The 24,414-nt window shown below is 37.0% G+C and overlaps 1 protein-coding gene across 2 annotated transcripts in view; it reads right to left on the reverse strand.

Annotated features, from left to right (window-relative positions):
* LOC132799034 (zinc finger protein chinmo-like) overlaps positions 1 to 24,414 on the reverse strand; it is a 58,015-nt gene that overhangs the window by 7,713 nt on the left and 25,888 nt on the right. For both annotated transcript variants that reach the window (XM_060811164.1, XM_060811163.1), the window contains exon 2: positions 1,934 to 2,655. In XM_060811164.1, coding sequence (XP_060667147.1) covers positions 1,934 to 2,051 — 118 coding nt within the window. In that variant the 5' untranslated portion in view covers positions 2,052 to 2,655. The remainder of the gene's footprint in view (positions 1 to 1,933; positions 2,656 to 24,414) is intronic.

Consider the following 24,414-nt stretch of genomic DNA (forward strand, 5'->3'; position numbering starts at 1 on the left):
TAGGCATATTTAAACCCAAATCAAAATGCGTGCATAAAAAAGGCCAACAAAGGTCCCGGCAATGAAAATGAGCAGCAAACAAGCCGCCAAACAAACCAAAAAAAAGAAACCCTCAAACAATTACTGACCTGGCCCAAAAGACGCACACATTGTCCCACATATAAATATATATATACAAAGATTTTTTGATATGTACTTGCGGCTATACATAACAAGTAACTGGGCTAAATGCTTTGGCCGCGTGGCATTCGCCCACATTTATATTCATTTAATAAGCCGCCATAAAACTGTAGTAAAATGCTGTAAATGAAATAGTAACACACACACACACACACATATACACATTTGGGGTAACACAGACAGCAACAGACGGAGCCATAAAATGTGGCAGCGCGTCTTTTGGCTTGTGTTCCCGCTTTTCCTTTTTCCTCTTTCCACACTCTTATCCGATTTCCGCCAGAGGAAAAATCAATGTCTGTTCGCTTGCTAAATTTGCCGGTCGCTTTTTCGCCTTTTATGCCACTTTAGCGGCTTATTAGCCAAGAATAAGATATGTATACAGGGGAGAGTTGGAGGCAACAAAAAAAAAAAAGCAGCTCAACTCAATTTATGTGCGTCTGTCTTCATTGTCTGTTTATCTTTGTCTCTCTGCTGCGTATCTGTCTCTCTATCTGTCTCCTTAGTCTGTCTGTCTGCTGTCTGCTCCCACTGCTTTTGCTTTATTACGCGTTATTACATAAACACAGCGAGTCGATTTATTGATTGCAGCCCAAACAAACTCTTCCAGGACTCGGAATTAGACGCAGGTGCCTCAGACATCTAAAGCTCAACTAAAGCCTACAAAGACTTAGCTATTTATGCAAAATGCAAAACTCTTTTGTGCTTTATATTATTCGAATCTATTTGAAATATATTTAACAACAATTTCACTTAACATTTAATATAATCTATTTTTGAATATTTTACTAAAGCGTTCAATAAATGAGACTGAGTTATTTATAGTATGCAAAATGCAGAAACTCTTCTACACTGATTTTATTTTTAATATTATTCGAATCTATTTCAAATAAATTTTCCCAAAAACTTCACTAAACATTTAAATATTTTGCATATTTTGCTTGTTCAACGTTTAAGTTATTTATACAAACTGCAAAACACTTTTCACTATATTATTTGGATTTATTTGAAATATTTTTCCGAAAAATATCTCTTAATCAACAACTAATTAGAAATATTTGAGCTTATTCACTTGAATTATCGAATACACACAAATTAACATAATTTTAGGCGTTTTTCCTATGTGAAATAAATTGAAATGAAATATGATTTGGTATTATCATAACAGATTATTATTAGCAATTCTTTTTATAGTGTAATCGGTATGTCTAGAAACCTGTCTTTTTTCTAAAATATCTAAAACATCGCGGATTTTGAATTTTTGCTTGGATTTAGTAGCATTTTGCCATCGATGTTTTCTATATAATATTTTGGCTACCTTTTTTTTATTTCTTTTTTTTTGTATAAATACATAAATCTTCTAATATTTCTAAATAATTATTTAAATTGTATATAAAAGGAATACTTCTATTATATTCTATTCTAATATTTGAAAAGGAGATATCCTAAAATTCTGCATTTTAAAAAAATCCATTTTTAATTCCAAATTTACATTTATGCATTTTTAGTTGAAATCGAAGCAATTGCTAGACTAAAATATTTTAGATTAAACAATTTAAATTGAAAAGTAGATTGCAAGTCTTGAAAACTTAAATGAGGTTTTCTTCAGAAAACTTTTTTTGAATTGAAATTCATTTTTAAACCCAATTGGCATTGTTTTATTTGTCGAAATGAATCGACAAAAATCAAAAATAATTGAACTTTAACTTCACATAAAACTAGTAAAATATTAAAGAGTAAATATTGCTGGACTTACCATCGCATGATAATGTGACATCGGCCAATAGATCCGATTTGAATAGATTGGAGAATGTGATTGCCAAGTTGGAGGAAAAACTGTTCCATTTGAGGCAAAACTGTTGTTGCGGATCCATGTTGCAGGCCGTTGTTCTTCAACTTGTTGCTCTGTTACACTCTCTCGATTGTTGTTGTTGTTGTTGTCGTTATTATGTTTGATAAGAACAGAAGAATGATAATGATGACAATGATCCGGAACCGGAACCGACCAAAGCAAATGGAAGAAGCTGCTCTTTGATTTGTGATGCGTCTCAATCTTTGCGAATTGCTTTCGATTTGTGATTTTTGTAATGTTGCCAAAATGGAATTTCGTCGAATTATTTAGCGGACTTTGCATAAAAGCAATGATAATAATAATAATAATATTTTGCAAGTAGCCGCTGCAAATTCTTAGCCAAAGGGAATTTTGCAATTGTTGTTTGTTGAGTTTGTGGTGCGTTGACTTTCTTCGCATCAAATGCTTTCTATCCAAGATGATCGATAATAATAATAATAAGAATATTATAAATAAATTATTATTATTATTATTTGTGTGTTGTTGTAGAGATTTCTACACACATATGTACACAACACACACGCTTGCAATGAGAGCTGTCGGATTTGTTGTTGTTTTTCTTTTTTTGTTGTGTGTTTTTCTAAGCAGTTTGAAATTCAGGACGCGCACTCCGAACACGACAAATGCTGCAACGAGAATGACGAGAAAATTTCTGATTAGTTATGATGTTATTTTTTGTTGTTGTTATTGCTTTTGTGCATGCCTGCTGTTTGTAGTTGTTGTTTTTGCTTTTGTAGCTGCTGCTGCTGTCGTTTTCTAACGAAATGTCTCAGAAGAAGACAAATCCAATGCCTGCTTTGCACTTTCTCAGATTTGCTTGCCCCTTTCTAATAATAATTCCTAGCTTGAAATGCAACAACCTGAAAGCTCTCTCTCTCTGGCACAGAAAGCTCTCTCTCTCATTTGCTTGCTCTCTCTTGCGCCATCTATCGCTTTTGCAAGTTCCAAGAAAAAGTTTTGCGAGCCTCAAATTTCAAAGTGAGGCGAATCGAACGCAATGCAACTGTATAGGTAACTCTATATACTATATGAATATATGTATGTGTGTGTGTGTGTGTTGGCAACTGCGACTGCGACTGCAGCATTTCCTGTGGCATTGGCAACCAATTTATTAGAAATTAATCGAGCATTTAGAGAGTGACCCGCAAAAGATATACGATTTAATTCCTGGAATTAGGCGCTCAAAAATGCCGACGTTGCAACCAGAACAACTTCTCCTTCTTTCTCTCTTTCTCTCTTTCTCTTACTCTATCTGCTAGCATTGCGTGCTTAGCCTTGGCTTCTTCCCCTTCCTCTTGTTGTTGTTGTTGTGGTCAATTCCAATTCTTGGAAACTGCAGGTGACGGACGCTATGAAGTCAGAAGAAGAAGATGCGACGACGGCTGCGGCTGCGCGTTGCATGAGATGCGCTTTTTTTCCTCGAATTTGTTTAATCGTTAGAAAAATGCGACCGCGCAACTGAGTCCCCCTCTCTCCCCCTCTCTCTTTCTCTTTCCTACGTAGCAGCCAGAACCTTCAAGCCTTCGGGCAAGGCTTGTGTACATATGTATGTGTGTTTATAAAATCAACGGTTTCGCTCGCTCACTGAATTGGCCCCAAAAAAGATATCGGTAAAAAGCTATTAAGAAATTCCTGGGAAGTTTGCAGTTTTGGCTGCTTTTATTTTTTGTTGCCTTTTTGCTTTAGCTCTGCGTTGTCTTTTTTTTCTTTTTGTTAACTGAAGTAGCAGCAGTGGCAGCGGGAATTTTTTGATCAAATGGTAGCGGATATTTTGCCACTGTGTGTGTTTGAGTGTTGCGGAGCATCAAAATTGGTTAGTCATTGGGTGTAGTCAGTAAATTAAAACTTTGACTTTGCCACTTTTAACAAGGGGTTCTTTATGCTTTCAAGGACTACAGCTATAAGACTGCTTTTATTTCTATTTGTATTTCTCTATTGAGTAAAGGAGGCAGTTAAAGGTTAAACTAAGGGCTTGCCTTAATAGCTATGCAAAGAGAGCAACATGTTAACATTAACATTATGGTCACGCCACTCTGCATGGCTAAGCAAGAATGCTGTTTGCAAGTCGCTGTTAACTGCAGCACTTTATTATGAACTAAGCTTAACATAACAGCTGGACATTAACATAGCTGTAACAGCAATGCAGAAGCAGCTACAAGAGTATGCGCGCTGCTTATTAAAGCCCAGCATGATCAACTGCCCACACAAAGTGTCGAAGAGAAACGTGCTTAACTAGGCAAGTGCTTAAGAGCAGCGTGCTAGGCTAAGCTGTACGAAGAGAAAAACATACGATGGCACTTATTGCGGGAGTCCAGCTTACTTTCACTAGTAAAGCTAGCAAAAGAAGCTCGACGATTTGAATTAACTGTGACTCTCTTTGTGTTGTGCTTCTCTTTGCAATCTCCCAGTTGCTACTACTCTATGCACTTTGCTAGTACTTTCGACTCTTTCAATTTTGCCCCTGCTTCTCCTCGCATTCGTCATAATCCGCTTTTGCTATCTAGCCTTTACATCTTGTGCTGGCTTTTGCCACAAAGACCTTTCCCTTAAGCTCTCAACTTGGGCCTATGCCAAAAGAGAGTGCTTTGCATGCGACTGTACTTGTTGAGCAACAACAAAAATTACGCAGCTGCATTTCAAATGCTTTTTTCAATTTCTCAATTACACAAAGCACAGACAATGAAAGCAACAACTACATGAAAAAATAGAGCAAATTCTCAAAAGTTGCGTTGAGTTCTTTTAGCTTTTCGGGGCATTTAAATGACGACACCTGAAGGGAGTTCGAAGCTGGAATTTTTTTTTTGTTTTGTTTGTGTTGTGGTTGTTGTTTTTTTGTTTGGCAAAATAGCTCAGGTATCTGTTGAGCTATCTCTGTATGTGCGAAAGAACGCGTAAATCCTTTTCACACACACACACACACACACACACACACACACACAAAGAGCTTTGCAATGTGTTCCTGGAAGACGCACACACAAAGAAGTTGAGCAGCTTTTTTCTTGCTCTTTCTTATTATGATTTTATTATTGTTTTTCTATACAGGAAGGGATTGCGTTTCGGGGTTGTTCGCTTTTTAAACTACTGACAACGCACTTTTCTAATACAACAAATACGAAGAAACAAAAACCAAACAACAACTGAGAAATTACGCAATAAAGTTGGAAATAGAAATATGCGCAAATGCAGCAGAAAAACAAATTGAATGCGACAACGATCGAATTGGAATCCAAATCGAAATCGAAATCGAACTCAAATCGAACTTCATGTCAATAAATAAACAACGAAAAAAAAAGAAATACAAATTCAATATTTAATTGTTATATTTTTCTGGTATTTCAACTAATTGACCTTGTGCACTATTTTGCGATATTCGATTCCGTGTGATTCATGCTTCGATAGTTGCAGTGTGTCGCTACTCCTCTCTCTCTCTCTCTCTATCTATCTATCTCTGTCTTTCATCTCTACGTGTTGTCGCCTTGTCTTTTATTTTTGTTATATTCGCTTAATTTGATTTGAATGGCAATTAATTCAAACAAATGACGCACTGTTTTATTTAATGTCAGTTTCTTTGCATTTTTGTCTTCATCTTTTCTCACTTCTCGCATTCTCGCGTCTCGCGGTTTCTCACGTCTCACTTACTTCGCGCCTCTTCCATTTGATGCAGCTTTATCTGTTCAAGCATCAGGATTGAGAATGCTCTTTATAATTGTATACTATTATATCTACCTGTATGGCTGGCAATCTTTTTAATTTGCTGATAACAAAGAAACACAGAAATATGCACATCAATATTATCAACACTGTTATCAATACAAACTGCAATTCTTCCAACAAATCGTGTGTTTGAACTTCCGCTTCTTCATCAAAGAAGAACAACATTTTGAATTTCGTTTACCCTTTTTTTTAAGACTATTTTGAAATAAAAATCGAAGATGAGTTTTGTATGAAAACTTATATTGAAATGTTAAACTATCTATTTCTGACGAAATTCATTTACTTTTATTGTGGCAATCTTTTTTTAAGAAGCGAATTGATATATTTTGTCTTTAAAAAGTTCTTAAATTTTCGAAATTTTGTTTTCATTGTACTTTGTAAAAAATCTTGTTACAATTTATATTTTCCACAATAGTCAATAAAAGCCAAAATACTAAAGCTAATAAAAAAGGTAAGTCTTTAATCTTAAACCCAAACTAATTCCGCAACTTTTTGAAAAATTAAGTGAAATGTCTTTAGCATGCTTTGCCTTTGATCTTCGCTTGAGAGACAACAATTGAGACAATAATATAAAGAGGGGCGTGGCCATCAAAAGGGGGCAAGTACAGAAGGCGCACTCACTTCATTTGCTTTGAACATGCCGCTTGTGTTTGTGGCAAGTTTGGAGGCAGGAAGCTGCAGGCAGATTACCGCACAAGTTGCGGCAACTGTCAAAGACAGGCTGAAGACTGAAGAAGTCTGTGAGACTTTGCACCCTTTTTGGTCGAATGTGTGGCAAAACAATTGCTGCACTTGACAAGTGCTTGCTGCGGGCTGAAGTTTGTTGCAAGGTGTTGTAACTGCGATAACATGTTGCAGTCTTTGCAGATGTGGCATAAGAATATCTCAGAATATACATATCTAAGAATATGACAAGTATCGCATAATCGCAGCACAGTTAACGATGGCGCCACCCCGCGGTGCATGTATTGTTGCAATATTGCAGAAGATAAAACAACTGTCAACTGTTTTGATAACAATCTCAGCGATTGCATATTAGTGTAGCATGTGCTTACTTTATGTATTATGTGTATTATGTGTGGCATTATTGCACAATTGTCGAATGCTGCAATTGACTGAGAAGAAGGCACGTCCAAATAGTCTCAAAGCGCCATCTGTTGTCGGGTTGCACAATGGCAAGTGAGTTACTTGCATTTCATAATTGATGCAACCTGTCAAACTCATCCCCCAAATCGGTTGACTTCTCGTGCGAGTTCTAAGAATAATGCTGAAAGCGACATCTGTTGTCGGTTGACTAATTTGATTGAACGGCTGTTGAAGGAATGTGCTGAAAAGGTGCCTGAAAGGGTCCTGACTTTTCATGCAGGTCTTGATTCAAAGAAAGAGAACTGTAAGCGACACTTGTGAGTGATTTTCATATTGCAATGAATGCAATTACTAAAAAAAGAATCATTTGCTGAAGAATTATTCTTTTCTAAGCTAACTAAATATCTTAAAATTTAAAATTTGAAATGTAAACTTGTCAAATGAATAACTTATATTTATAACTATACTTCTACCTTACTTGTTGCATGTTTAGTTATGTAAATATCTCAGTTGGCTGCTCCACAAAATAGAAACTCGAAACATTTGAACTAATTAGTTATGCAATGCACTTTTGGGTCGAATGGGAAATGCAAGTGCATGATGAGCGTAATAAATGATGCCACCGAAAGCAAACGCAGTTAACACAAATAGTTGACAGTTAGACAGTTATTGTTGCATTTCAGTTCACGCCTCGCTGCACACCCAGAAAAAAAGCAAGTATGTATGTAAAATGTGGAAACACCCTTTTGAGTACGTGTGTATCTTTAAGATACGCTTGCCTTGCCCGCAATTACCATTTTGGTAACATAATTGTAATTGTCATAGCTCTTGCCTGCTTTACTTGTACGTAGAAAAGAATCCCTTTTTTAAATGGGAAACCAATTAATTGCCTATGAAAACATAATTAGTATGGGAATGTGTTGCAGTGCTTTGAATTTATGTTTCTGATTGTAGTTTGGTCACTTACACAGCACAAATTCAGCAATTATGGGAATAATTTGTAGAATCTGAATGTGGGCAATGCATATTTACCTGCAAGTAGAAAAAGAATAAAGTATATGGTTAATTAAAGTGGAATTAGGGAAAATATTTTCTATATAAACTATATAATATAAAGTTTTTGATAAAAGGAATAAATCTTTAATTATAATCTATTTATAATATTTGGAAATATACTTTGATTATTATATTTTAACTTCTTATTATGAAATAAATATTCTTGGTAACATGTATTTGGGTATTAAATTTTGCTTTTTATTATTTATTATTATTATATTTTCCATTTACAATATTTAGAAATCTACATTAAACAATTATAGTTGATCATTAAATTTGAATTTCTTTTTATGAAATAAAAATTCTTCTTTATTATTTAGTTATTAGCTATCAGATAAAAATTACAAAAAATAGTACTTCGAAATTGCTTTACTAAATAAGATATAGTAATATTTTGTTAGTAATTTATATATTGAATATAAATATTATTCATAATTTTGATAGACTTTGGTAATGAACTTTAGTATTGTCTTCAAGCATTATTAAATATTTACTGTATTTGCTTCCTGGATATGTCAAGCTATTCTTCTTTTCTATTTTGGAAATACAGTTTGCAAAAGCTAAGATTTATTATACTTTAAATTTCTAATATTAAGAATGTGTTTTATAATGAATCTTGTGTTGGGCATTCTTCAGTTTATTTTGAAATTCGAGCTTGCCTTTAATAATTTTGAAATATTTATTGCTTTTGACTTCCTGTACATTTTCGCTATTGAAAATTCATTTTTGCAACTTTAATAAGAGGTCACATTTCCAAACTTCCGGAAGTTGCTACTAGCGGCAAAAAACTGTCAGTTTACCGAGTTGGCGGTGGGTTGTGAGGTGTGTGTAGTATGTGGTGTGTGTTTTGTTGTGAGTGTGCATTGCTCAAACCCAATTAAAAATGTCAAAAAATGAAAATACCTGTAGGTAGTTAGCAGTTAGCGCACGCAGTAAATATTCATCACGCCAAACCAAAACCAAAAGCGAAAGACAGCCCACGTAGCCTCCTCCCCACCTCTCCTTTTCCCCTTTAACTCTTGCTCTATGCCAATCCCTCAAACTGAGTTGTACTCAGAGTGAAGAATTCTGAATCCTTTGGCACTTTTGTGGGGTTTGCCACGCATCTGAAGCGCGTCACACAGTTTAACTTTTCATTTCGCGGCTGAGCTGGACAAGAAGTGACGAAGAGGGGGCAGTGAGGAGAGTGGGGAAAGGGGAAAGGGAGGACGTCTGCTGCTGTTGCTGCTGCTGCTTATCAGCAGGAGACGCACACATGTCAGGAGCCAGACCAGGCCCATGGAATGTGCATTGTGGACGAGGAACAATTGCGTTTGTATGTTTTCTCATGTGCCTCGTCAGCAAAATTAAAAAATAGATACGCAAAGCGAGGCGGGGGAGTGGGGCAGTCACAACTTCTATAAAAGAAATTCAACGCACACCGAGTTGTTGGCTCTGTGCTCTGTTCTGCTCTGTCTCCTTCCAGCGAGTTTACTTTCATTCGGTGAATTCAAATGTCACACAAGGATCGAAAGGTACGCATGGCCAGTTTGCAATGTCCTGCCTCCCCCACCGCCCACCACCCACCTCTCTGCACTCTCCTTCCTTTTTGGCCAGGTTTATTGCAAAAATACACAGCAACAGCCAACGAGCCGAATGTCGAGCCGGGAGCTGCCACAGCTCAAACAGCAGCTGCTTGTTGTTGCTGCCTTTGTTTTCACTGCTATTTTTTTGTTCTGCTTTTATTTTTTTTTTGGGATAGCGTATCCTGGTGTATTGAACAAATGCCTAAAAATGTCACTGGGCCCCGCACGATAACTACTGTGAATTGCCAGCCCTTGGTTTGATTTGAGAGCGGGGAGCAGAAAGAGAGAGAGAGAGACACAGAGATAGAGAGAGAGACGAGCAGACAGAATGTGTGAGCAGGTTTTTTCTCTTTCTCGATTGTTTTGCAGTCTGCCACCCACTTTCGGTGTATTTTTATTGTATATATCATTGATGAATACGCCGATAACAAATCTCAATCAAATGTCAAAAAGGTAACAGGCAGACAGACGCACAAAACAGACGCCACATTCGACAGCCATTGCGACAGCTGAAGAGCAGCAACGAAGCTTCTACTTTCTCACTCTTCTCACTCCCTTTTCTAGCTCGCTTTACATGCGGTAATGTTGCAATTTTCACGCAGTCCACGCGCGTACAATGCGGCGTATGCGCAATTGTTTTAGTGTCGCCGCCTCCTTGCTGACCCAACTTGTCGACCCCAAAACCGACCCTCATTGCCATTCAAACCAACACTCACACACACACACACACACACCTGACTGACAGCTCAAATTGTCTTCTCGTTTTGGAGGCTGTCACAAAGTTGAGCACGACAAGGAAAAGCGTTTGACCATCCGTCCATCTGTCCGAACTGTCTGTCAGCTCAAATGCATTTCCTTATGTTTTATGCAGGCCAACACACAAATGGAAGACACGTCAAAGAGTGTCACTTGATTAACACGGCGGTAATTGAAAATTTGACCGCCTTGACCTGACTTAAAACATTTATTCAATGCGGTTAAGCATTGCGCTGAAGCCTTGTCAACCATCAAATTAAACTAATTAGCAAATGAATTTGCGATTGGATTAGAAAATTCATTATCTGCATTTTAAATGATTAAAAAAGTAAAAAAAACAGTTCTCATAAACAGCTAGAGAGAATGTCTGACTTTAGAGATTAATAATTAAATTATACTATATGAAAATCGAATACTTGCTAGTGGATTGGAAAATTATTTTGCTGCATTTTAAATTCGGTCTACGATTGATTACAATCAGCAGGAAAGAAACTTTATAAATAAATAGTTGAATTATACTATATAAAATTATAAAAGCTGAAGAAATTTGTAGAAAAATTGATTATAATTAAATAAAAGACATTCATTTTTAGATAACAATAAATATTCTTTACAATTGAACATTAAATTTGAATTATATAAAAATATAGTTCAAGAAATATAGTCCAAGAGATCATTTTGTAAGTCATAAGTATTCCTTCTCTAATAAAGATCCAGGAATATTCTTTATTAAATAGAGAATAAAACAAAATAAATACATATATTATGATCAAGGAATAGACAGTCTTCTTAAGATATGAATAAATAATCATTTAAATTTCTATTAGCCACAAATTGAAATTAGTTTTTGGAAGAAAATCTTCAAATTGAATGTAGATTGCAAAATCTTAAATCAAGACAAAACGTTCTAGATTATTTCTCAGTGTACTTAAATAAGAAAATGTAATTGATAAATTCACATTAACACTCTTTTCTATAGATATGTACTCTACATTTGCTGCACGTTTTTTCCCAAAATTAAAACTGCACTTCAGCTACTTTAAACTGTCTTTAATCGTGGCTTTTAAGCTCTCAGCCTCTTGAGAGAGCTGCTCTCGTCGAGTGGCAATGGAAAATGGACATCGGCAACAACAGCTTAACGTACTAATTGACAAGCAAGCAAAAATATTTACGTGCTCCCAAGTCCAAACATTCTAATCAATGCACTGGTCGAGGCCAAGGCAAAAAGCACAAAGGCTGGATGCTACAAAAAAATAGAAATCGAATAGAAGAAAATGCCAAATCAATGGGCAAATACAGAGGCGAGGCCTATCAGTAGTACAAAGAAGAAGCAGAGTGAAAAAAGAAAGAAGAAGCAGAAGCCTTTCAAACAAACAACAATCGTTTCACCAGGCTCAACAGGAACAGGAGAATTCATCAAAGTGAGCCCCCAACCACAAAACCGAAACCCCGCTTTTAAAACCTCCCTCCATATGTGTGTGAGTCTGTCCATCAAACGCTCCCTCTTCCACTCCCTCTTTTACTCCCTCTCCCCCTTTCTGCTCTCCTTCGCTGTGCAACTGTCAAAATGCGTCGAAGCGAACATCATTGGATTTGTGATTGAACAAAAATTTCCATACATTGACTTTTTCTATTTTCTTTTATTTTGGGGGCTGCTTTCTACATTTTTGTTTTTTTTTTGTCAGTTTCATTTACAAAATGCATGCTGGAGTGATAATATTAAGCGGGCCGAAGCCTCCCAGAGTCAATCCTTCATTAGTACAGCAAAAAGGAAGTCCCCCAAGCACAAACAAAACATTTCGTTGGCTAGAATTTATATTTACGGCATTGTAAGTTATGCAGTCGACTGATTCGCACAAATCGTCAAAAATGTCCAAAGGGTTAACTCGAGTGGTTTTCGCTGTACGATTTAGAGTCCTGTCCCCTTTCCCCTTTTTTGTTCTCTTCAACCAACAGCGTTCAATAATTGTGTAAAACGTTTTCAGTTTTACATTTCAATCTTAATTTAGTTTTTAGCATAACGTTTGCCCAGGCATTGTCAATCGCCATCCGATTCCAAATCCGAATCCGAATTCGAATCCGATTCAGACAACATTCAGTGGGGTTTATTTTTCCAATTTGATGGAATGGATGGAGAAGTAAACGAGCTCGCTAACGTTTTGGACAGAGAGAGAGAGAGAGAGAGAGACTAAAAGGCAAATTGTTATTTTTGTTGTTTGGCATTTGGCCAGTTGATTTTTTGGCTAATGAAGTTTGTCATTGAGCTTTATTTAATTTGCTGCTGCCGCGCAAAAGCGCAAAATTCAATTTGGGGGAACGAGCGAAAACGTTCGCATATGATAAGGGATTGCCACACTCTCGATGAGTTGGGCTAATACCGAGTGATATCTTTAACAACTTAAAGGCTGTCATAGAAGTGTGAAAATGGCAGAGAAATTGATACTTTGGAAAGGGCAATTAATGAAGGGATTAATTTTAAACCAAGCTATATATGAGAAATTGATATCTTGAGAGTTTAGAAACTAGTTGAAAAATCTTTAAGAATATGAACAGTAATTGTCTCCTAACTTTTTGCTAGATGATTTATATATTTTTATGAATACCTATTATTTTATTTGATTATAGAAGTCTCAGTAGTGTATATTTACAATGGATTTATGATTTGATTAAAGAAGTCTCAGTAATATTATATATACTTACAAAGGAATAAAATGTCATTCCAAAATATTTCATTAACTGAAGCTCTACAAAAATTAACATTGAAGAACAATGTAAAAAGTGTGTTATTAACATTGATCAAAACTTATTATAATCAACATATTATTCATACACTATTTCCGTGATTTCATTTGCAACTTCTAACACGTTTTACTGTAAATTTAATCCTTTAACTATTATTTCAACATCTCCACTAAAAGCATCGCCTTAACAGCTTGTTAACATGCCAAATAACACATTTTTACTTAACTGTCAAGAGAACAGATCTTCATTTGTAACTTTAACTTGTTAATAACGTCAGTTAATTATAAGTTACATTGTAAATTGAGTGCTTCAACTATTATTTCATCTTCTTCACAAAATATTCCCATAACATTTATTTAACATTCCGTTAAAAGAATAGCATTAACAGCTTGTTAACATACCTGCTAACACCCTTTCACTTAACAGCCAAGAAATCAGATTTTCATTTGTAACTTTAACCTTTTAATAACGTAATTTCTTTATAAGTTTTATTGTAAATATACAGCTTTAACTATTATTTCCACTTCTTATTAAAGTCAACCAATAACATTTAGTTAACATTGTATTAAAAGCACCGCATTAACAGCTTGTTAACATGTCTTCGAAGTGAGACCGAAAGTGTGTCTCTATGTATTTTGGTTGTGTGTTCTCATTGAGAATCCACCGCACGCAAATCAAATGATTAATTTCCTAATAATGCGATGCTTTAACTGTTGTTTTCCCTCGCCACACTTTCCCTCAACTTCCCCTAAACGCCACCGTGCTGTCTTTGGCAACCACGCAGGTATTCAAAAAGCCATTACTTTAATCGAATTCGCATTTAATGAAATGAGCTGCCGTCAGCAGCACAGAGAGAGGCCTGCAACGCCTTCAGGTTCAGCCAGGAATTTCATAAACTTCAAACAAGGATATTGGCCGACAAAAAAAAAAAGTAGAGAAAAATACAGTGGGAGAAGCTGTTGCAAAATGTCCAACAAACATGCAATTAAGTCGTTAATACTTCATCGATTTAATACACGCGGACAGCGAAGGTCCTGCCAGCCGAAGGATTAAAGCATTAGCAGTGTGGATGAGCTGTGAGGAAGAAGATGGGCAGAAAGTGATAGCGGAAACGGAAGTGGAAGTGGAAAGTAGCCAGCGCAACGATTGCAGACATTTGATTAGTTTGTTTGCAATGCGATGCGCGAAGCGATCTGAGTACTCACTGAGCACTCAAACGAGTGCACTCACACTATTCAGGCGGAGGGCTACCGATATGCAATTACGATATATAAAAGTTAAACAAGCAACAAACGATACGCGTTCAGCGTTTTTTAGCATTTGATTAAAAACGCAAACAGTCCAAAGTGAGATGAGTGCAAAGAGAGAGAGAGAGAAAGGGGAAGAGAAAGGGAACTTGTGTGGTAGGCAGGACATAAAAAATTAACAACAACGAATGGGCAAACCAAATACGAGTTCGCATTCGCGTTCAAATACAAACACAATTCATCAGCGTTACCTGCTGCCTGCCTGCTGCCTACCTGTAATAAAAATCATAACTCGAAACGAGACACACACACATATTGAACTAACGACCATGCGGAGGGCAGGACAACAACATGGCATCATGGACGAGTAACGAGTGACGAGTAGCGAGTGCGCCACCCGCATGCTGAACGTGTGTGTGTGTGTGTTTGTAAAAAGGTAAAAACCAATCAAGAGCATCAATAAAAGGCACGTCAATCAGCATTGGGGGTAGGCTCAGCTCAGACTAATACAACAGCCTCACTAACTACCCCTCTGCCTGCCTCCCAGCCTCCCTTCCTCCCCCTTTTCACACAGCCACAGCTCTGTCCATCTGCGTAGACAACGCAAAAAAAAAAAAGAAAGAAAAATCATATTTTGCGTGGTATGCGTGTCTGGGCAGCTTTTGTCTAGCCGCGTTTTGCTAGTTCACTCAAGCTGTCATATCGTCAGCTAACCCAGCCCCTACCCCCCACTCTACCCCCTCACACATATCATGATTTTTCAATAAATTCAACGGCCATGCGGCACTTTGCTCATTGAATTTTGAACAGCGTCCTGAAAGCAACCCCACTGAACTCTTCCCTTCCCTCGGGCTATAGAGTTTTCCGCAACTCACCTGCAACTATTTTTGACTAGACCAGAAGCAGCAGCAACAGACATTAACTGCTGCAACAGCTTGTGTGTTGCAGCACAACTTTCATGCACAACTTTTCAACACAACTTTTGTGGCATCCACAAAACAAAAAAAAACAAAGTTTTGCTGGTCGAAACAAAAGTCAAACTGAGAACTGAATATTTTGCTGCTGCTTCTGAAATACTTTGCAGCGAATTTTGTAATTAATGCAGTTTTGCAATTTTATGCATCTTATAAGGTTGCCAGCAAAGTCTTTAGTTATTGGCAAGTTTATTAATATAAGCTAATATGAAATAGGAATTCTTATACAAAAGTTAAGAAAGAATAATCAAGTTTTGGAATGTCAAAAATGTAGAGAAAATGTTAAGGAATATGCACTGCAATTATTATTTTAAAAGTAAAAAAATTTTAAATAGCTAAAATGATTTTAAAATTTTCTTTTTTTTATTTATTATCATATATTACTTATTTTATTGCATAGTAATAAATGCTAACAAATTTCAAAGATTTTTATAATGAAAAAGAATAACGTCAAAATTTGAAATATTCTACAGTAAAATTTCCTACAAATTTAAAATACTTCCATAGCATATTTGAAATTTTCCCTTACTCAAATGCAAACATTTTATCACACTTCCTCTTAAAATAATTTCGCTTAAAATACATTGTGTGCATTTCATGCGAATCAAAATTCTAGCTAAACACGCCTGCATTGAAGTAGAGAAGAAACAAATGCTTAACAAGCAATAAAAACAATAATAATTTCAAGTAAATTTAAGCTAAAGAGCCACATTGCATCACAACTTGATAAAAACAAAAGTCCAAAATATGATGCTAAAAATAACTCGAGAGCGCTTGCCATTAATTTTATCAGCTTTATATGCAGTTGCGATCAGATTTCAAGGCAATTGCAAAAGTGTGTGTGTGTGTTGTTTGTTGTTTGTTTGTGGACTCTAGAGCTTGATTAGAGAGTCACTAAGAATTGTTGTTTGCAAGTGACATTCAAAAATGAAATTAATGAGCACGTTGAGCGAAAGTTGTTGAACAATTGTGGGATGCAAAACAAGTTTAAATGATCTATTGCAACAAGTTGATAAGTATAAACAAAAGTGAGAATTAACTTGGATTAAAGTTTCTTCAAAAAAATGCGAGAGAGAGAGGGAGAGAATTTGAATGGACAACCCTTAACGAGTTGTGCGTGTCTGGCAGGCAAATCACTTGACTTTTCATTAATAAATTTGGAGTATGGCCAAAAAGAGCTCAAGTGGAGTAGTCGATACTCCCTCTCCCCCCTCTTAACCCTCTTTGCCGTCTCTTTTGTGGCATTAGCTTCTAGCTGAACCCTTTTTTTCACTCTATGCTATTAAATTTCATAATTTTTTTTTGTGGGTGCTGCGTCAACTGAGACACGCAAAATGTGGCTTACCAAAAAAGGATATATGCATATATAGTATAGAAATCGCGAGTCCGCGAGTCTCGCTTCAATTTCTTTTCAATAGCAACACACACACACACATACTACTCAACACACACGCACATTGCAACCCTCTAGAAATTCATAACCTTTTTTTCAATAAAGCGCCACAAAAAAAATTGTTTTCCATACGCATTAATGCAGCTATGCGTGCCAAAAAAAAAAAATTACAAGGAGCTGGAGTTTAAGGAGTTGTTTTAAGGGTTATCAAAGGACACGCAGCACAGCACATCACAGAACTGAACTGCAGCCTGTTTGGACTTTGATATATGCGTCTGATTAACGACTTCCCTTTGTTTTAGCCAAGTTAGCGATTGTTTGAGCATTCATTTTTTAAGCTTCAATTGTATTTTTAGGCAAAATTGTTTGCTTTATATTTACAACTTTTGAAGCAAATTAATGCCATGCAAAATATATGCTATTTCAGTTTATGTTTTCTATTAAAATTCTCATACAATGTTCCTTACCTTACTTTAATTTCTCTTTTAGTAATCTTTTTATGAATTTTCACATATAAGTCTTCAGTAATATATTCTTTGATTAGCAGCTAATTATCAACTGAAGTCTAGTCAATTGTAAAACATTAAAATAATAATCTCTCATCATAATCTCCAGAATAATAAGCTGCAAAAGTTCTTCATATGTGAGTTATAACGAGAGTGAAGCTTTAGTAATTAGTGCAACTCCTTTGGGCATAAATATAGCTCAGATTGCACTTGGAGAGAACCAAAGCTACTGTCTACTTATAGACTTCCCTTGGGCTTCAGTTCGAAGTACTATATAAAGCATTTAATAGCTCAATCTTTGCATCGATTTCAACAGTATTTTGCTGGTCAGTTTGTCAGTCAGTTTTGCGCATCAATTTGACACATTTCCAATTCCAAGTGGACGTTTACTGTTCAGTATTCTTGAATGTCCCCCTTAGGCTTACCCTTATCAATCTGCAAGTCAGTCGATTACAGTTGTTATGGGGAGGAAGAGAGAAAGTGGGAGAAAGAACCAGAGAGAGAGAGAGAGAGAGAGAAAAAGACACCATTTAAGCACAATCTCCAGTCACGTTTGTGTGCCCAAACGATTTTTTTTTTGGTTTCGGTAGAAAAAACAAAAGTTGTGCGCGGCTTGCAACAAATTTAGTGAGCAGCTGCCGCCGTCTGCTTTCAATTGCCCAACAGTAGCAGCAGCAACAACTAAAATAACAGCAACAACAACAACAACAACGAAGCTGCTCCCATTTCTTGGCTTTGCTCGAAGCCTTTTAATAACAACAATTTTGACTTGCGCTTTTCACTCTGCTGACGTCATTTGGCATTGTCCAGGCCCCAAAACACATTTCGTTTGGCAATTGCGTGGCACACACACACATACACACACAGAGAGGCAAGCAAATATACGCACCCACACACACACACACCAACACACAGAAAGGCAGTCAGGCATTTTGGTGCGGCATTTAATGACATTTTTTGGCCATAGCATTATTTTAGGCGCTTGTGTAATATCGCTGCAGTTAGCTCTCTCTCTCTCTCTCTCTCTCTCTCTCTCTCTCTGCCTTGCTCCTTCACTGTTTACTTTGGACTTGCTGTAGCACTGTCTCTGTCTGGCATACAGCGTTGCTTAACTGTCGTCTCTGTCTGCGCATTCAGTGCACGTTTTTGGCCTTGTTGTAAATTATTGTGTATACGCCTCAGTGCGCCAAAAATGCGTGCGGCATGAGTAATTAGCAGTCGCAACGCACACACACACATACCTACTTAATATACACACACAGTACATATATCTTTCTCTCTCTTTTATGTAGTATGTATTTTATTCGACGCTAAATAATTGCCTAATTGCATTAGCCCCCAAAATTATGCTGCACTTTTGCACTTCAAAGCGCTGCCTTAGCTCCACTTTTCTCTACACTTTCTCTCTCGTTGTGGCTCTACGAAGGGCAGGGCAAAGAGGGCTGCTGGTTCAATATTTGCCAAAAACTGGGTGACAATTTGCTGCACAAGTGCGTGTGTGTATGCGTGTGTGTATGTGCGTGTGCAACCCCCAAATGCCAAATATACGCAGCATGTTTATGCTTTTGTTGTTGTTGGACTGTTGTTGTCATCCCTGCACACACACACACATCCCCTGCTGCTGCCTTATCCTTGCCAGCTTGTCTTAGCCACCCTTAAGCAACAAAAGAAAATTGATTTTTCCGCAGTTATTTCGTTTTTCGGCCTGCAGTCTGCGTTTTATGTGTGGAAAACGCAATTCTCGAAGAGGTCCCAGCTACATGGGCATAAATTATGTGCGTTGCGGCTCCTCAAACCCCACAAAAATTTCTCTTTCTCTCTCTCTCTTGTTCTTTCTTAAGCTATCTCCCTCTAGCGCTTGTGCGTCGTTTGTATTGTTTTGACACTTTTACTTGAGTTGATTTGCAACAGAGCATAGAAGAAGCCGCAGCAGCATCAGCAGCCATTGGGATTACTTGGAGCTGGCTTTGGAATTGCTCTGGGAGTTTGCTGTGGCATGCCCCAAACACACACACATACACAAGAATAATAGCATCTTGGATACAAACTCTGCAGCTGCTGCTTCAAGTTGTAATTTGCGTTGTCAGGTGGCGTGTTGTGCTGCAACTTTTATGAAATCGAATTCAAGTGCTTGGCAAAAAGTGCCAACAAAAGTGCTGTTATAGGCGATTTAATATGGTGCAAAAGCATTGGAAAAGTTTTACAATACAAGGCAACTCATAAAAGTCCTAGATTAGACTTGGACAGCGAAACTAACCCAGTGAACTCAGTCGGCTTATGGCTTAGAGTCTTGAAATTTTTTGTGCAGTTGCTTTACCAACTAAGAAACTTAAGGGAAGCCTAAAGCATGGCACATGTGTAGCCAAAAACATTATAATTATTAAAAAGTAATGGTATATGCAAAAAAATTTGAAGAATTTTGGATTTTTATTCATTTTGACACAATTTTAGACAGTAAGAAATGGAATTTGGCATATATTTTAAAGCAGCGCTTCAAAAGAGCCTAATTTTGTGCATCTTTGTCAATGTTAACCCATTGAACTCAACAGTCCTTGCACATAACTATATGAAATTTGGTATACAAGCTTGGTTAAACCCAGGAAACCAAAAAGTTGGTTTATATTTGGAATATAATCAGTGAAGAACATTATAAAAATTACTAGAAAATCTTAAAAACTCGAGAAATTAAAATAAAATAATGTTATACACATACAAAAACCTTTTAACTTCCAAAGCACTGTAGATAGCTTTTTAATATGACAACCGTATCAAAACCAACTCAACCGAACTTAGAGATCTTAAGAGATATGCCTCTTAAATTGTTTATGCAAATATCTTTAAGCCGAACACGCTTCAATTGAGCATAAAATAGAAGATTTTTCAGCTTATGGCTGCATAACGAGAAATTTTTCCAAATGCCTTTCTATCAAGTATCACTTGAAATGTAATTTCCAGTCTCTAGCAACCCTATTTATTAGAGTTTTTGAGATCTAGGCCTAGGTAAAATACACCTTAATAACATATTGCAACAGAAGGTTTGCTTGCTTTGAAGACGAAACCGGTTTAAAGAAAAGTTCAGTGAAGCGGCTGCTGCTGCTGTGGAAACTGCAATTAGTTGTGTTGTATTGTGTGTTGTGTTGCCGTCAATGGCACACGCCTGTCACATCAGCAATTTTGACAGCTTAACAGCATTTTGGGAAACCAGGGAAACTGAGGGAAACAACAACCCTTGCCAAATTGCAACAAAGATGCTGACGACGTTGCTTAATTAACTGGACGCGTAGTGGAAAAAAAAGCAACGAAGAAGAAGTAGAAAGGTTTGTTGCAAGCCGCGCTGCACTTGAAGCAAGTTTTGTCGGGGGTTGCTTTTGAATGACGTTGCAGCTGCAACACAAAACAAGGATTACGGATGCGAACATGCCAACTCACCCCTTGGGCGCCACTCGACCCTTGGGATCGAGGTGGCACAGTGACTGTGGCATGAGAGGGTTGCAACGTGTGTGCATTGCACACTGGCTTCATTATCAAGCGGCGCATTTGCAGCACGTGCCCAAAAAGGGAACAGCTAATAGGCAGGACAACAGGCAGGATAACAGACTGCGCTGCAGTCTCGTGTCCGAGATTTTTCCTCTTTTTTCCACGGCCAGTCGAGCGTGTGTTGAGCTTAGGTGGTTGCCAACTACGTCGGCGTTTTACACTCGAATTTTCTTCAAAAGGAATTGCATTTTTTTTTTTTTTGCTGTCGTTGTTGTTGTTGTTGTGGTTGCATGTCAAAGTGGCAGGAAACGCTATTGGGGTTGAGGTGGTGTGTGTCAGTGTGTGCATTCAGCTGTTGAACAGCATCACAGCCGGTGGTTCAGTTGGGTTACCCTGGGTTGTGGGGTTAACAAACTCGAAAGTAACAATTCGACACAATGAAATTGCAGTTGCCGGGAATTGGGCATATGTTAGTACCGGAATTACTTCGACAACATGATGCTGCGATAAGCAGTAGATTGAGAAAAAGGGAAAGCAATCTATGCCAGGGGATGTAAATTATAATAGGCAACGATAATAAAATCGATAAGACTTACAATTAAAACGGCAACTTGTAGTATGTATTAAGCAAACGTGAAATTACCTGCAAGGAAATAGAAGAAATCGTACAATTAGTTATATATAATTAGCTATATAAATTAATGTATACAAAAATATATAAATTATAATTAAAATACTGCATTTATATAATATTATTATTATTATTTTATCTCTACTGCATTCAATGTAACTTTTTAATGCATATTATTTCTTCTCTTACAATCTCCAACCAATCAGAATGCATTTCATATGCAAACTTACACGAACTTGCATTACACGAACAACGATCAATGCCGACCAATAGCCAACCGCGCATGTAATGCCAATTAACACAAACACAACAACAACAACAACTATTGACTAACCTTCGTGCATTGCAAAACAATGCGAAACGAACCGACGACGAATTAAAATTCATAGCATTGCACGAACTTGAAACGAAGCGAAAAAAGCGCATGCGAATCAATTGCAGCGACAACAAAGGCAGCCGAACCGAACTAAAAGATCGGCACAACTTGCGCTCTCGCTACGACGCGCCGAATACAATTGCAGTCCGAAACGAAAGCTAGCCGAAGCCGAAGCACCGACGATGATCATCGTTGTCGTGAAAGTCACTCGCTCTCACTCTAACGCACTTGCAAAAAAGCGCATGCGAAACAACAGCAGTGCAGCAGCAACAACGACAAGCACAAAAGTAACTTGTGATCCCACTCTCACACACACATTTAGTATGTATTACATGCAGTTGTGTATAGACAATGTGCAGTTCTGATTGGACGCATTGAAATGCGCAAAAATGGCGTTGCGGCTAATTAGAATGCAAGGCAGTTAATTCATTTCTTTTGATTATGACACGAGCGCGACATTGTCTCAATGGGCAATGTTAAATGTGCTTTAAATTGCTAATTCATAATAACCATATTGATTGAGAAATGATAAAGAAGCGTTCATCATAAAATGATGATTGCTGTGAGTAGTTAAGCGAGAACAGATACAATAATAAAGAAGCTCAACGTTTTAGCACCTGTTCGAGTGACGACGAGTGTTGAGTGACGTCGTAGTACGACGTAGTGATTGAGTGACTGAATTGAATGAATGACTATCGGTCAATATATGTGTATTGCATAATCGCGCGAAAAAAGAATAACAGAATAACAGACCCAGAAAACACACACACACATCATAATAAACAACAACAAATTAGTCAAATTATTTCCTATATGTATGTGTGTGCTATCTGCGCACGTATCTGCGTATTTTTTTTTATAGCCATTATATATATTTGTATACCTCTTGGTTCTTTATTTTGTTGTTTTTGTTTTTTTTTTTTTGCGCACTCGCGTGATTTCCGCAAATTTAACCTACATTTTGTATTTTGGCAAAAAAGCGAAGCATAGCGAAAAACAAAATGCCGAAAAAAAGTGCAGGCAGAGCGGGAGCAAGAGAGAGAGAGAGAGCGAATGAGAAATGCCGGGCTAATGGAAATTTCGGTATTTTGTGTGGGTTCCATTTCTATGTAGTTTTGTAGTTCACAAAAGCTTTCTATGCGCTATGCAGGCGTTGGCTGAGTCACTGTCTGCGTGCATGTGTGTGTGAGTGCCATGCGCAGCTGAATTAATACACTTGTGCCAGACGGACACACACACTCACACACAATAACACACACACTGGGACAAAGCAAGTTTGAGTTCTCTGCGAATATTAAAAGCAAAGCAAACAAGCATCAAAAATATATTTACACACACACAGTGGAGAAGAGAGAACGTGGAAGAGGGAGATAGAGCGAGGGAGCAGCTCACACACAACAACAATCGGCATATCTTGTTTGTTCTAAGTTACCAACACAGGCGCACTGCGAAACAAGGTCAAATGCAGTTATTTGCTCAGTCGACAACAACGACAACAACAACAACAACAACGACGACGACGACAACAGCAAATTTGGCGTTTGCAAAAAAAATGAAACGCAACAACAGCAATAACAACAAACAAAGAGTTGAAAGCTCGCCGCATAGTTGCGCTGTAAAGCTTCGGTAAGTGATAATGAGTTGAAATAATAACAGTGATCGCTTCTGCTTAAGATGTAACTTGGGGAAAATCAGTCTAAAATGAATGAGTGAGATATATTTTATAACTGTAATATAACATTTTTATTTCTTTTATGAATTGACGGCGTTTTAATCATATGTAAGATGTAACTAGAAAAGAATTACGTCTAAAATAAATGAGTGCGATATATTTTATTGTTAGAATATAACATTTTAATTTATCTAATAAAAAAAAATGTAAAATGTAACTAGAGGAGAATTACTTCTAAAATGAATGTTAAGCTTACAAATCTAGAGTCGAAAAGAAATATTTCTGACAAATAAATTAACTTATCTAAAGATAATCCTATAAAAATATGTTTTTTATTATAACTTAACAATATTTTTCTTCTGCTTTATCTAACTAAAGAAATACCTAAAGAATATTTTGTGTTTTAGTCTTGAATGTTTGATAAAGTTTAAAGTGAAAGTTTAAGATACAATTTGTTCATAACTAAATACACAAGAACAAAGATAAAATACAATTCTTCACTCTTGTCTACTTCTAGTTTATGTTATACAAAATATTGTATATTTTCATTGAGACAAATTAACTTAAAGAATCAATAACTTTTCAAGCAGTAAAATACACTTCAATCAATTTTAACCTTCTAAATGCACTCACTTGCTAAGCTACCCATTGTTAAGCTTTGCTTGCTTACAGGGTATCAGTATGAAACTGCCGAAAAAACGGTTTACTGGCAGTTGTTGTCGCCTGCTCGCTGCGCTGCATATTTGCGCGTCACTCTCTCGGTGTGAGTGCGCGTGTAAGTGTATAAGTATTTGAGTGTGTGTGTGTATGAGTGTGAGTGTTTAGTTACTGTTTGATTTATCTTTTCCGTTGTTGCTGCTGTTGTTGTTGCTGTTGTTGTTGCTGCTGTGCAGTCTCTGCGACTGCGCCACAAGCTTTTGCCGCTGCTGCGTTTACTTTTGCCATTATTATTATTATCGGCTTTTGCCTTTTTCAAGGATATTCGGCGCCGCGCTGCTTTTGTTTTCGTTTACTTTGCTTTGCTTTGCAATTTGTATGCTGCGCGTGTGAGAAGAACATCAACAACAACAACAGCAACAACAACAACATACGATGAGTTGTTCGTGTTAGTTAGTCAAAGGAATTCCAGGAATTGTTTGTGCTGCCTTTGCGAGGAGGTGAGAAATGAAACTTCAAGATCGTTCTATGAA

This window comes from Drosophila nasuta, chromosome 2L (assembly GCF_023558535.2).
Source record: "Drosophila nasuta strain 15112-1781.00 chromosome 2L, ASM2355853v1, whole genome shotgun sequence".
Lineage (NCBI taxonomy): Eukaryota > Metazoa > Arthropoda > Insecta > Diptera > Drosophilidae > Drosophila > Drosophila nasuta.